Below are 14,373 nucleotides of genomic sequence, written 5' to 3'. Positions count from 1 at the left end.
GGCTTAAATCTCCTTAGACACCGCAGAAGTTGCATAACCAGCCTTATGGGAGGATGTTGGTGCAGGGACAGCAAGAACAGTGAACCACAGCATTCTGTCACCTTCCTTTTATTGTCTTAATATCTCCATCCAGCCCCCTTGAGTACAGGGGAGGAACAGAAAGCATCTGCTTGCAAAGCCACATATTCCAAAGAAAATATTCCATTTCAGAAAACTAGTGGCAGGAGACTTCATACAGGTGTAGGATAATAAGGCAGAGCTCAAATCTTTTTTTTTTCCTGCACAGCACCATTTAGTTAAGAAAATCCATGGAACCACTAAGGAATTTCTACTGTATCAAGTATTGCAAAGGTTTCTGGAAAGGTACAGCAAAAGTAGGCAGAAGATGCAGATTACAAACAACTCACAGAGAACAGAGGAGAGTTTATTACAGTGTCTTACAAGAGCTCTTCTTCCTCTCCCTTACTCCTAACTGTGGGAAGCTTGGGTTGGAAGGGAACATGAAGCGGAACAGCTTTGTACACTACACCACTCTCCATGAAGAGATGGAACCTCTTCCCTACACTCTTAGTTCTCAATAGGAGCTTCCACAGCAGTCTGTTAACAGCTTAAGAGGAGCTAGGGAAGCACCAGCCACTCCTGAAACAATCCACTTTCCCAGCCTTGTCCTTAGGGAACAGTGTTGTCATCCCCTTTCTGGTTTTGTGAGTTGACTTCCAAAAGATAGGAAGAGCAAATAAATGGGTTTGCAAGACATAAGTGATTAGTACCAGCTTTCCAATCTGATGGCCTGTCACATTTCAACAGAGCTGCTCTAAGTCAGATCCAATGTCCTCGTGAAAGCTGCAAGACGCATCTTTATTCTGATGCACCTTCAAGCAGATCCAGTGCTCAGGTCCTTCAGATGTGAACAGGATTGCTCATGTTGTGCAAATACTAAACAGAACCTTAAATAATAATTAGCTGTAACAACTGAAAACACTTTACTACCCATAGCTACTGAAACAGCTATTTAAACAGCCTTCATTCCTATCTCCTAGATCTTTCCACAGCTAACACTCTGCTTGTCCAACAGTTTCTCCAGCAGCTCCCACTCCACACGAACACACAAACTCCTATGGCAACAGGCACAGATGAAAACTTAAAAATAATCAAGATGAACAGAAACACATCTCACTTGAAGCAGCTTTATAATGCAGGAGTCTGATTAAAGTGGAGATAGTAAAACAGGCAGCAAGACCAAGATGTGACAGTTTACCTCTGCTCACATGACTGCATCGAAGGCACACCGATGACCATTGAGCCAGTTCAGAAGCTGTCCTTTATCTGTGAAAGTTCAAGTCAGTTGTGCTTTGAATAAATACTTCTCTGTAGTTACACTTGAACTGCTGCATTATATACTAGAAATACAGAAAGTGTCCATGCACAGCCCTGAAGCACTGTGAGTATAGCCCTTGCCAGGTTAACTCATGGTTCACAGAGGTTGTAGGCATCACCAGCACACACAGATGGCAGACACATTCCCACAGAGAAACAGCATCCCGAGAGCAAACTGGCCAGACACAGAATCCCAACGGAAGAAGGATGGAAAGCAAAACTTGCTTGTAGGAGTTCAGTATTCAAGGTTACTGCTCCAGAACCCCAACCAAGCCAATGTAGTAAGTGGCAGGAGTCTCTGCTAGGACAAGCTCATGGGTGGATGCTAACAGGACTCAAAGGAATACTTCAGCCAGCAGCTGAGCTAGTGATTAGTCACCTGCCTTGATATTCATTTATAGTTGTCACTTTGTTCATGCTTAGAACTCCCTCCCTTAAGCTTTAACAGAAAAAGGAAAAATCCAGTGCTCAAGACAGAGACAAGCAACTGAATTTTGTAAGGCTTTGGGCTGACTCTCACTGGAGCACAGCACTGCTTCTCACCAATGGGCTTCCTAGTGCCATTGGCAGCACGCTCAGTACAACAGAAGCTGTACAGATCACAGCAACCCTGAGGTAATAAAAGGATAAAGAAAGAGATGGAATAAACATGAGATACGTGTAATAATCTTGCCACCTAGAAGAGATTCTGAGAAAGACACTCTTGCTAATTACACACCAGGAGCAGCAGTGGAAAAAAAATAATAGTCAGTATATTTCAGTTTATCCTTTGTTTTACACACACACACACTCCCCTTCATGGTATCCGTGCAGGCTTCCCTGCAGAACCATCGCTAGTGTTAAAAATCAGACCTTTACGCTTTCTTCCTATCTGTACAAAGTGCAGTTGGAATGGATTTTGATCTCCCCAGCTGGTTGCAGAAAGGACAAAGTCTGCCTCTCCCTTCTGCCTCGGTCACCGCATCCTTGTATCCCTCCCTCCTAAGGAGCTTAGAGAAATTAAAGCCCTAATGAAGCATGATCAGCTTGAGATTAAGTTTTGTCCTCTTCTTCCAAAAAGAAAAACCCAGCTGAAAAAGGCAAAACCAGAACACGCAGTCAAGGCCTCACCCACCCCAGAAACAAAAGTTCCATTTAAAAAAATAAATAAATAGTGTGTATATTTCATGCTGAAAAAAAAAAAAAAAAGGAAAAAGCTAAAAAAAAAAAAAAGTCACAGAAAGGATTCATTTTTTGGTTTTCCCTCCCCCAAACATGACACCAGGCATTTTCTCCCCCCTTTGCCCCTGACGTAGACGTGATGTTACATTCCAACCGGCAATGTGCATCTGTGTTGAAAATGAGTTTCTACTCCTGCACGGTCCCACATGCATCAGGGAGCATCCAGCTAGCTGCTAAAGCAGAGCAAAGGCTTTCAGGTTTCGGGTATGGTCCCTGCCTGTTCCTTTGGTCCGTCTGTTAAAAGGCTCCTTGCTGCTCCCAGGTCTCTGCTTTTGTCTGTCTCCGTTAAAACGCGCTCTCTGGTCCCCACGCTTCGAGTCACTGCAGCTTCGTACCCAGCTTGCGCTGTCTGTTTCTGCAACAGCAACACAGAGGGAAGGGTGAGAGGTGGCCCCAGCCCCATTGCTGGGTGCCGGGGCAGTGGGCAAAAGGTGGGAGGATTAAAGTAAGGCTCTGCTTAACCTCACACAAAAATAAAGCTGCCCAATCTCCACAAGGAGTTGAGTCCTTCCTGTTCTTTACAGACCTAGAACGTTCACCAGGTCTTAAGTGTTCACAAGCTCACATGTGGGTGCATGGTTATAAACAATTGCTTCCAAAAACCACAAGCTAGGAAGCCGAAATACTACTGAAATGAAGCATTGTTTCGTCTCGCACACCCCAACAGACTCCCCTTCCAGGTGCAGCAGCTTACCCACAACTCGCTAGTCCTTTACTCTGCACTATTCTACCCACAGCAGTCATCTACATATAGGAGAATAAATTACTAACTCCAGCTGACAAGTCAAACCAGCTACAGCTCCTCCAACCCCCAGTAAAACTTACCTTGCTTCTGCTCTCGTGACTGTGTATTCAAACCACAGGATGTTCGGAATGAGGCTGGTATCTCGGATTAAAAAGAACTCTGAAATTGGCCTGAAAATGGACAAGGTGGGGGGAAACAGAGAAATAATGAGTCTTTTTCTCCATCACTGTTTTGATTTAACAAGAAACAAAGGGGAAAAATAACCTGCTCCAGACTTAACACCACTATTCCATTACTCTTTAGGCTGGGAAGAGGGCTCCTTGTTCAATTTAATCACAAAGCTCCTCTCCTCTTTAATTCCTTACACAGTGTTTCCAGACTACATCACATTTAAATGGCTTTTGCAATTTTATGAGGTCAGTAGACATTCATTAAGAAATGTCTGTTCTGCTTGAAAGGCTTCTCCAGCTCTCTGCCACACCTCAGCACTTGAGTAGGGCTTTACACATGGAACAGTTGCTTGAACTTCCTCTCCTCCACCCTATCAGGTACAGATACGGGATCGTTTATATATGCATGCACAAGAAAACATGGAGGAACAAGTAGGTCACACAACACTCAGTATGGAAAACTGGAACAGAACCCAGGAATTCTCTCTTATAACATCTTAGGTGGTTCACAGAAGTCTGAGCAGCCCATTTCCAGTCAGGGCTTGCACAGCTGCAACTAAAGGTTTGGAGCCTGAAGTATCTTTATGTTTGTTCTGCATCACATGCAAGGTACATCTTTGACACTGGTTGATTAGGAAACATCTCTTTTGCCAGGTAATTCTCCTAACACCTGTGTTACAACTCATTGCAAGAGACTCATTCAATGAGCAAACCAGCAGTGCACAGAATGCAGCCTTGCAGGAATAGAGCCTCCACAGAATAGACTTACCATGCAGCTATCCTTGGGAAGAGAGGAGTTAATATCTCTTGTGTGAAGGCAAACCAGGCTACAGCCATAATGCTTCCTGCCACACCTCCATACAAGACTTGGCTCCAGGTGTGGTAAAGCAAATAAACCCTGCAGTGGAAGAGAAGAGTCACCAGACAAGCTTTAAAACAAGAGGAGGCATGACTCAAGGGCTGATGTTTCACTAGACCCTCAGACCAAGTTATGCTCCTGATGTTAAAAGTGATCTTCTTTTTCTCATTAAAAAGCTGGCAGAAAAAGTTGGAAAAACAATGGGAAAAACTGTCTGCTCTGTTACAGCAGTTTCAGCTCAGAGGGCTTTAGTTTGCGCTTAACTCACTAACCCTCCACATTCTTCTTCATGCATCTCTGGATTAGTTGCAGAACTATTACCACTGGCTCCTAGAAGAGACTTCTTCAAAGCCAGCAACAGGACAAGTCCCGTCCAGGCCATCAAAGTTGCACCTTAAAGGTATTCTTCAGAACACAGCATTTTTGTTATGATTTTGCTGCTTTCAATGTGACAGCACAAAGGCTGCAGCCAAACAGAAACCTGTATTAATAGCAGCCTCTGTGCATGGACATGAGTCACATTCAGAACGCTTTTCACCCATATATCAAAGCCATTAAGCTCATCTTCTCTGACCCTCTGCCTAGCACAGGCCACTGCATTTCCTCTGATTAATTTTTATTTGAATTAGACCATATATCTCTTATGAAATTGTCCTGTCAGAACTTTAAAGATAACCAGGAATAAGGAATCAGCTCTAATGTAGAGTCAAGAACACCAAAAAGTAATTACTTTTCTGTGGAAAACATGGCCTGAACGTGCCTGGTCTCTAGTCACTGGAGCTCATCTTATATATATGTGTGTATATATACATTTTTAATCTACTACAGGGAAAAATAAGTATCAAATGTTCATTTTCTGTATTCTTCTTCATACAACTAAACCCTGCAAGTCAAACAGCTACACACGTTTTCATTAACTACCACTCAAACAAAACAATCCCACTGATCAACTGTAGCAATGCACATGCTGCAGATGCTGGTGTGCCAAGGTATGGTGCAATGCTCTCATGATTAGTGCTGGCAAGAGGGCAAGGCAGTGAGGCTGCAGCATGGCAATGGAGCCCATAAAGACTTGGTACAAGCTCAGCCGATTTGGGCTTTTATAAATGCTTCTGAAGCACCACACATGTAGCACCTTTGCTCATTCGAAGGGTCTCACAGCAGCACAGGACCTTCACAAAGCTCTGACTTGTACAATGCAGTCAAGAATCACATCAGAAAGGCAGGACAAGGGATGACAGGGCTGCTGGCTGTTAAAGGCCACAGGACTGTATGAGAGCATAAGACAAACAGTTGCTCCATACCTACTATATGAGACTAGCAAAGCCACTGTGACGAGGCAGATGGACAGCACATGTCGCCATAGTAAATCCAGAAACCTCGCATTGTTTGTTTGGTGCATTCTGAAAGAAATGGAGAGCCATTAGCACAGTGGCAGGGAGCTCAGCACCCCTTAGCTCCTCACTACCTCTGAAACCCTAGGAAAGCTCTACTCCGGTGGGGTCATGGGCAGCTCGAACCATCCCAGCAGCAATCTGTCCCACTGGCAGCAGCCACAGAGAAGCCAAAAAGCCACACTTCTCCCTCTCCAGCTGTTAACAGGGATCACTGTGATGGAAGGCAGAACGCTCACAAGTACTGCAGCTGATGGGAAAGGCACATGCTGAGCATATGCAACAGGGAGCCAAGACGTCAGAGTCCCTCCATCATCCACAAAGCTAGGAGGAACTGTGAGTTTTGTCTTCCTCCACATTGTAGCCACAAGACAGAGCCATGCCCCAGCAGGAATTTCAGAGCAGCACAGCAGAGTGTGTACAACTGGTATTTGGGAAACGAGATGAACTAAAAGGTCATGCAAGTGGGCAACAGATACTACCTAAAAGAGGGCAGATAACCCCACTGACAAAACTGAGTAGACACATGAGAAAGCAGCTCTTCTTTCCTCCTCCCTATTCCCACCCTCTTCCCTCACACTGGTGGATCATCACAGCTTAGAAAAGGCAGATCAGGAGACCTGTACCCAGACAGGCATGGGAAGCCCACCCATACCCTTCAATCCTAACTTCAGATGAGATGGACATGCTTCATCCACCCTAGCCACAGTAAATTGTGCGGTTCCTTAGATTTCATCCCATATGCCACTGAAGTAGCACACAGCAAGGGAGCCATCTAGTTCAGGTGTCTCAACATAGTAACAGCCAAAACCTGACGCTGAATTTTTACCTTAAATAAAGGAACAGAAAGGAATAGACAGAGAAAAACCACATGAATTGGGAGTGGCTGGACGGCATCCCATATTTTGTGGTCACTGTTGAATGGGCTTCTGGGAAGAGAAGAAGAAAGAGTATGGTCAAGGTCTACTCTGTCCATAGCAGCTGGAACGCTCCAGATGCGAAGCCAGACCATCCTGCTGCAGTATGCACACATGAGCTCACAGGACACGGCTCTGCTCAGATGGCTCTGCCAGCCCTCTTGCACCCAAACATCCAAAGCCAACATGAGGCAAATGGAAAACACCCTCTAACCGCCCCCCCCCCAGTTAGCATTCCAAAACTCAACACCAGAACACCACTGGGTCATTGCATACCTTCGCAGGGCCGAGGCTCCCGGATTACATGTTTTATTAACCAGTTCACTCCCTCGTTGAATGCCAGCCCTCCCAAGAAAGAGATCTGTGAAGGCAAGACAACCGTGTCATCCTATCTAGAAGATCCACCCACTTACCAGGCTCTCTCTGTTGAGAAAAGCCCAAACCATATGTTTCTTTTTTGACTGCTAGAGTTAAAACCAATGGCTTCAAAGTCCTCTACCTGAGGTAAAAAAAAGCATTTCTTTTTCAGCCCACTCTGTATATTTGGCAACACACTGTGTATATGCAGCTGTTCAGATGATACACAGAGACTGTTATCATTGTGTATACGCAGCTTTTCAGATGATACACAGAACGAGATTGTTACGAGGCTGGGTAACAATTTTGTGAGCATCCTTTCACCAGCAAGCAAACCAGGGCAGGTTTTAAGGGACTGCCTTTCCCAATCAACCAACAGGGGGAGTGCACGCACTGTTATTTGGATAAATAGCCTCAAAAAGGTGACTTTCAGGCTTTCTGGCTTTTCCCTCTCCGAGTATTTTCATCTGGAAGTTGCTGTCTTCAGCCTACAATGCAGTCCCATTCTGAACTCCGTCAGACTGGCAGCAGTTATTTTTACTCTTTAATTCCACACTCCACACACCTCCCCTGAGTCAGTCCTGCTGCTGTGATCAAATTCCCAGCTGCTGCTGATACTCTGCCTCCGTAACACTCGGTCCCATTCCAGATGATGAAGCAGCTTCTCACTCTGTGTCCTGAGCTACGGCGCAGGCTGCTGCAGGCCAGCTCACATCCCTCTCCAGCTCAATGGTGATTTCCCACATACAGAACTGGAAACCAACCTCAATGCTTGTCTCCCTACCAACACCTCACAAGCCCCTGTACTCAAGCCCCCATGGGTTTGTGCAATAGTTGCTCTAGCTTAGTCTCTCTTTTGGGTCAACAAGAAACCTCTGAGCTGCCAAAACGTAACAGCTGCCTCTCCTAGCCAGAATCGGCTTAACCTCCTTGTCCCATTCCAGGTCCCTTGAGCCACTGGTTCCCATGACACTGTGGCCCTATATTAGAAATCTGCTGCCAAAACCCTTTCACTGGCCCCTATTTATCTGTTTACTGAGGGCAAATTTCACAAGAGGTTTATACCTCCTCAAGGGAATGCCGCCGATTCCCAGCTACCTGTCAGAGCAGGCAGAAAGCATCATGTCTTATGTATGACAAGAGTCTGTCGTTGGTCATTTGGGCAGGGGCAAACCTCTTCTTCTCAGCTCTGAATCAAACACCAGGGACAGCTGCCCTCACAGACAGATCCATTCCCTTGGGAATCTAAGTTTTATTTGGTATCCCCTCTTCTGCCTCAGTAGTTGAAATAAAGCACATCCTAGTGAGTTACAGACATCATCTCCTGCATATGCTGCCCATCTTGCAGGAACCTACCACTGCCATCTACGATCCTACTGGATCCTGGGAGTGTTCTCACTCTGCAACAGCACTCTAGCTCCTTGGACATTTCACTTGATGGTTTTGGACAAATAATACCCAAAACATACCACACAGGAGCACAAGTTAGCAAAGGCTAAGCAGTTTTTGAGCTGGTACAAGTGATAAGTGTCTCCTGCTGTTCTTTGGCAGGAAGATCACCCTACCTAAGCTTGCTCTTTACAGAGGGGAAAAGAAGTGTGAATACAGGAACACCAGGTGACAAAGGAAAAACTTCTGCCACAAGGAGAAGCTGGGAAGGGAGAGAAGGACTCACCGTGTGAAGCTCTCTCTTGAATATGATGAGCGTTACAAAGCCAACAATAATGAATATTGGACCAAGACTCAAATAAGCTAAAAGCTGACCAGAGAAATCACCTAGGGAAACAAACAAGAGAAACAAATCAGTGTGAACTTCACAGGTACTTGCCTGCCACCAGAGCATGGGTGGCTTTGTGTCCTTAATCAGTGAGAGCAGAGGGGCAAGCTCAGCACTGCAGGAAGTCTGTGTTCTGCAGACTGCCTACTGCTGCTCCAGCCCAAGAGGAGCCCAGGCAAGGACAGCAGTGCTTGCATGTGGCTTCAAAAGCAGGAATGAGAGGAGCTTGGCATCACTCAGCAGAGATTCCTGCCAGCCAGTTTACAACAATGAGCATGGGTGTGGGTCCAGAGTCGCTTGAATTCAAGGTAAAGAGGCAGCATCTTTCCCTCACTAATGTTGGCTTCTGATGCCAGTAACTACCGGCAAACACTCCCCAAACAAATCCTTTCCCACTCCCTTTCTAAAATGGGTTAGTTTTCAGCTGGATCAGCTCCCTAATCTGTCTCACCATGTGTCTGCATGAACACTAGCATTAGCAAAATGGGGAGGAAATAAAGAGCTAAACATAGCAGGAGATACAGGGAGAAAACTCACTGCTTTTTAACAAGTAGCCCACAGGTATCACATTGAAATGACTTTAGGCTTCCACCCCTACAGCTAAGAGTGTAGTTACCCCCCAGAGAGAACTGGGGAGCCACAACAGGACCTCACAAAAGGTCATAAGGTACCTCAAAACCTTTACCCTGAGCTATCACAGGCACAGAAGTAGGCAAGCAGCAGTAAAGAGCAGCTATGATCTAAGCTTCTCTTGCCTATGTTCCATGGAAAAGGACACATACAACAATATTTGGAGAGAAGATGTCAGCATAAATTCCAAGGAAACAAAAAATTATCACACATAATTTTGCTAAAAGATCAGCAATTCCCATCAGGAGAATGAGAACTCTCTACCAGAGAGAAAAGCCAGTAGTTGCTACAAAATGCAGAATGAACCCACTGAGCACCGTAAGAGAGATGGTACTTTCTATAACGGTCCTCAGATCCTCTCCATCCCATCACCGAACACAAAAGGCTCAGCCCCCACATACATTTACCCTTCCTCCCTCCTCCCAGAAGGAAACAGGATGCCTTTGCAAGGCTGAGCACTGGATTCATTCCTAGATCAATTCCACTGCAAGAGCCTGAGTCTCCCCAGCCCACGCACCCACGTTTTAAACAACACTTGGCAAAATGGACTTTAACCTCAACCTCCAAATACTGGAGCTGATTAAAAAAGTTACTGCACTGCTCCAAAGTTCACGCTGCTGATGTTCTTGCAGCATAACTGTGGTTTCATCAGGTACAGCATGCAGATCCCTCCTGAATTCCAGGCTCTGCGTTAAGTTTGGGCACCAGCAACATCAGCAGCAGGAGGTTTAGTTTGCAACACCAGTGAAATCAGGGAGACTTGGAGGACAAAACTCCCAAGAACACTGGGGTTTCACTCGAAAGAGAGGATCTGGTTTGGTTTAACCTGGAAAGCATTAGAAGACACTGAAATGGGTTTTTTTTCTTGCAGGATAAGGCAGGTTTGCCTTGCATCGGGTGGGTTCCAAGTGTTCCCAAAGCAAAACAGCAGTGTATTATGGTAATGCAAAGTGGATGTGACAGTATCAGTTACCTGGCAATAGAGAATCAAGCCCCTTATGGTTTCACACAAATCACAAACTCAACAAAATTAATTCTTAAATTAAGTCTCAAATGATGAGGGAATTCATTAGACAAACCACCAGACAATCAAAGCTACCCCAAAAGCCTTAGGAATGCTTTCCAAGAGTCCCAGTTCTAGTGTTACCAGCTGAAGATGGCTCATCACTGAGAAATCACCATGCTCCAGATCCTTCACTGTTAATCCCTGGTATATAAAGGCTTAGCACTTCAAGACTGTAAGCCATAATTTTGTCACATAGAAACCAAACCAGATTATTTATCTTCTCAGAGGAGTTCTATTTCTTGTGCAGATGGTGGAAGAATACTTCAGGAGGTAGTCTTTCACTTTAAATAGCATCAGCACTACCAAATTCAATATGTATAATAATATACCCAATAAATCAAGCCACTTGGACTTCACTGGCACACAACCCACACTTGAAACTGAAGAGAACCAGAAACTATCACTCCCAGATACTGCCTTCAGGCAGAGAACCAAATCCTTCCCTCAGACAATCTTAACACAATAGTTCCCCAAACATATCAACTGTCCATTTAAAATAGAACAGAGATAGCATTAGTAATACTTCATATTACTGTGACTAATAGCAATCAAACAGAAATCACATTGTGAAGCCACTTCTTCTAGGGGAGGAGGCAAATAAATAGCTGTGCACTAACAGAAGGCACCACTTGTGCTATGCCCTGGGAGATGAACTCAGTAACACCATCCCAAACATACTCACTGGATTAGCAGTTCAAGGCAGAGCTGCACTAACCCAGCTCCAAAATGACTGGAAATCCCCCGTGAAGAAGGCAAAGCAAGCTCAGAGAGAAAGGTCAGTGCTGATCCCAGGGCCCGGGAGCGTGATTGCTGTGTTGCTCCTACCCACACTCACACTCTAGGGTGCTCAGAGACCTATTTCCAGGGAAAGGGGATGTGCAGGAGAGCTGATTGCCTGCAGTCCAGTCAGACCCAGCAAGCAGGTTCCCACACACATCTTTTTATAACAATTCATTTTCCTTCCTTTTACAAACATGGGAATGTAAAGCAATTCCTCCAACCAGTGAGAATAGAGACATAGCCTCTTACAAAATGCAAAAGGACGATCTGTTTAATATACAGCTTGGGGGTTGGTTTAAATTCTCCCTTTTTTAAGGGCAGCCTTCTCTGGACATCATTTGTAGCTCAAGAGGCAAAAATAAAATCCCCACCTACCTCATTTTGGGGCACCCAAGAACTAAATAGGTGAAACATTACACATAGCTCAGAAACACGCTGGACTTTTTTAGCCTTCATTCAGCGTCTGCTTCTGCTCCAATTCAACACTTCACCCAGCTCTCTTTCTGTGGAAACATCCAAGCTTTACCACATTAGCTTAACCTGTATATAATGTGAAAATATGAATCAACAGCACTAACCACATCCTACCACAAGATCTAGCTTCACCATCACCACTTCCTATTGAAGCATCTATTTGTGGCACTGCTGCTGGTCGTGCGGGTGCTTGATTAAATGCATGCGTGCAAAGTGCACAGAGAACACAGGGTATTTGTGTCACATGCATTTACACAAGCAAATGTTCACGGTTGATCGTCATTCCCTTTACTTGGGCATATCCTGATATCACAAGCTGGAGGACATAAAAATATCTACAGGAGGCTTTAGATTATGGCATAAAAAGGTATCAGAAATGAAACTTCTGCAGGAAGATGAAATGTAAACCCCCACATTAAAGAAGTCAAACAACTGAGTGGTATCTGCTTCTTTCAACAGCTCTTACTTAGCTACAAACTGAGCCCTGCCTGGTGAGCTACCATCCTGAGCAGGAATCACAGCAAGGGTTATCAGAACAAACATTCCTATAGGAGCAACACGTGCTGATCCTGAACAGCAACAAGACCTGCTGAGCCAAAGCACACACACAGCACGAGCACCTTGGCTCCGATGCGTTGATTCTGCACACTTGCCCCTCCAAATCTGCAAGTGAGAAAGCAGGAAGATTCTCTGTCATTCCGCAGAGAAAAGGTTTGGCAGGTTTCTCTCCTTAAAGAATGTGTCTGATGATTCTATGGGAGCAGAGGAGGTCCAGACAGTGCCAGAGCTTTAGGAATCCCAGCTGCACTGAAGAGAGGAAGTTGTTGTTCTTTTCTCCAAATAATAATCAAAACCCCAAACAAAGCAGGAACTCTGTGTTTCTCCAGTGAAACTCACCCTGCAGACAGGAAGTCCCTGAAGATGAGTTTTAAGCCTGCAACACAGTCTCATCCCATGCAAAGCACTGCATGCGAGAAAAAAACAACCTTGAGTATATGCACACGACAGGATCTAGTTTGTTATCAAACAATACCCCTCAGGCTTCACGTGAGCCAATACCTTCAGAATCATATCCCATGCTCTGCAGCAGTCAAAAAGGCAAGAAAGGCATTTTTAAGAGCAAAACATAAGTTAGTATTACAGCACTACAAAGTTATGCTATTTTGGTGTCACTATCTAAACAGGGATAGTAAACACAGAAAGGCTGATGGAAAGGGGACAGAGATAACAAGTGTACAGCAGCCATTCAGAAAATGGCTCAGATTTTTAGCTGAAAAAGGAAAAACAGGATAAAACCTTTCCATAAATCATGAATGATATGGAGAAGCAGACAGCAAACGTTTGTTACCTCTCAGTGCACACGAGAAAGAGAGGGTTTGATGAAATTACTGAGCAGTGGACTTAAAAGCAGAAAAGAAACAACCACATTAAGTCAGAGCCAAAGATATTGCGATATCCAGAGCGGAAATGGGTTCAAAGAGCAATTAGACATTTTCAGAGTATAGCTTTTATATATCCATCAAAGGACTTAACAATCCTGATGCAATCACCAGCTGATTACTGGAAAGATATACAGAAGAAGCATTACTCCTGCCTACCTGCCAGCAAGCCAGCACTGCCAGAGTACTTCTTCATCTCAAAGTAGCTGCTGACATAAAAAGCACCAGGATCAAACATTTCTCAAAGCAATATCGGTATGATATTTCTTAAGCATCCTCTCAGCAGTGTGCTTTAACACACTGTCAACTAACACTGGCATTATTGGCTGCTTCTCCCTGTGTTTGGATCTTCATTACTATGGGTAATATTTCAGACAGGCCTCCAAGATCGCATTACTTCAACCAGTTTGGAGTTGACTAGCACAGCGTTCATCCACTGTTTCTCATTTGCTCTTGCTCAAAGCTGACATGGCAGGAGAACCGAGCAGCCACACGATGCGTGTTTGGCATTTCCCACTATATCACTACTGATAAGGAAACATGAGATAAAGACAGGGAGCACGAGCACCCTTCTGGAGACACCTCTCCCCTTCACGTTTACAAGCAGAAGCAAAAAATGGGCTGACAGATCAGCAGTGGCTGCTTTCCACCTGGTCACAGTGAGAGGAACCATCCCTCCTGGCAGATGAAAGCTGGGATGACAGCAGTTCTGCACTGGAAGTCTTTAAAGACAGGAGATGTGTTTCAGAGCTGGTTGCCACAGCAGCTCAGCACGCTGCTTTCCAGGCCAGCAGCCTCTGGGATGAGCCAAAGCAGAATGTGTTTGCCACGTAGCGATGGATGACATGCCAAGACAGCTTAATAATTTATGTCGGTAAAAGCAGGATCTTATTTCTTATTCTGACCCCTCTCTATCAGCACAAGGCTACATTAACTCCATTGTGCTGCACACACTGCCAACATCACTATTTTATAAATATACATTAGCTACTAGCTTTAATGGACCTGGACTTGAGCTGTATACAGCCTTCTAAATACAGTTAGAACACTTCCCCAAATCCAGGTAACAGTATCAGACCTACCATCTTACTGCAACACAGCTGTCCAGACCAAAATGTTGTCCAGCTAGACTTTAAAAAGCCTTTGACCCAGCTTCCTACAGCATTC

At 44.8% G+C, this 14,373-nt stretch overlaps 1 protein-coding gene across 1 annotated transcript; it reads right to left on the bottom strand.

Annotated features, from left to right (window-relative positions):
* Window positions 1-92: 92 nt before the first annotated feature.
* DOLPP1 (dolichyldiphosphatase 1) lies at window positions 93-12,838 on the bottom strand. Its single transcript, XM_057401663.1, has 9 exons — window positions 12,827-12,838; window positions 12,388-12,430; window positions 8,716-8,816; window positions 6,960-7,044; window positions 6,596-6,695; window positions 5,677-5,775; window positions 4,283-4,411; window positions 3,424-3,513; window positions 93-2,953 (listed from the first exon to the last, which is right to left on the bottom strand). The coding sequence occupies exons 1-9, from the start codon at window positions 12,836-12,838 to the stop codon at window positions 2,917-2,919; spliced, it is 696 nt and encodes a 231-aa protein (XP_057257646.1). The 3' UTR covers window positions 93-2,916.
* Window positions 12,839-14,373: the final 1,535 nt, after the last annotated feature.

The sequence above is a fragment of the Pezoporus wallicus genome, unplaced genomic scaffold, assembly GCF_028554395.1.
Source record: "Pezoporus wallicus isolate ANWC-B61680 ecotype Strahan unplaced genomic scaffold, APGP_CSIRO_Pwel_v1 contig_8013, whole genome shotgun sequence".
Classification (NCBI taxonomy): Eukaryota; Metazoa; Chordata; class Aves; order Psittaciformes; family Psittacidae; genus Pezoporus; species Pezoporus wallicus.
The sequence above is the reverse complement of the archived record's forward strand: the minus strand, read 5'-3'. Positions and strand labels throughout refer to the sequence as shown.

Coding starts and splice junctions, on each gene's coding strand:
- DOLPP1 (XM_057401663.1), bottom strand. Junction 6,696..6,959: donor GGAGCCTCGGCCCTGCGAAG/GTATGCAATGAC, acceptor TTCTCTTCCCAG/AAGCCCATTCAACAGTGACC. Junction 4,412..5,676: donor TTGCTAGTCTCATATAGTAG/GTATGGAGCAAC, acceptor CTTCCACTGCAG/GGTTTATTTGCTTTACCACA.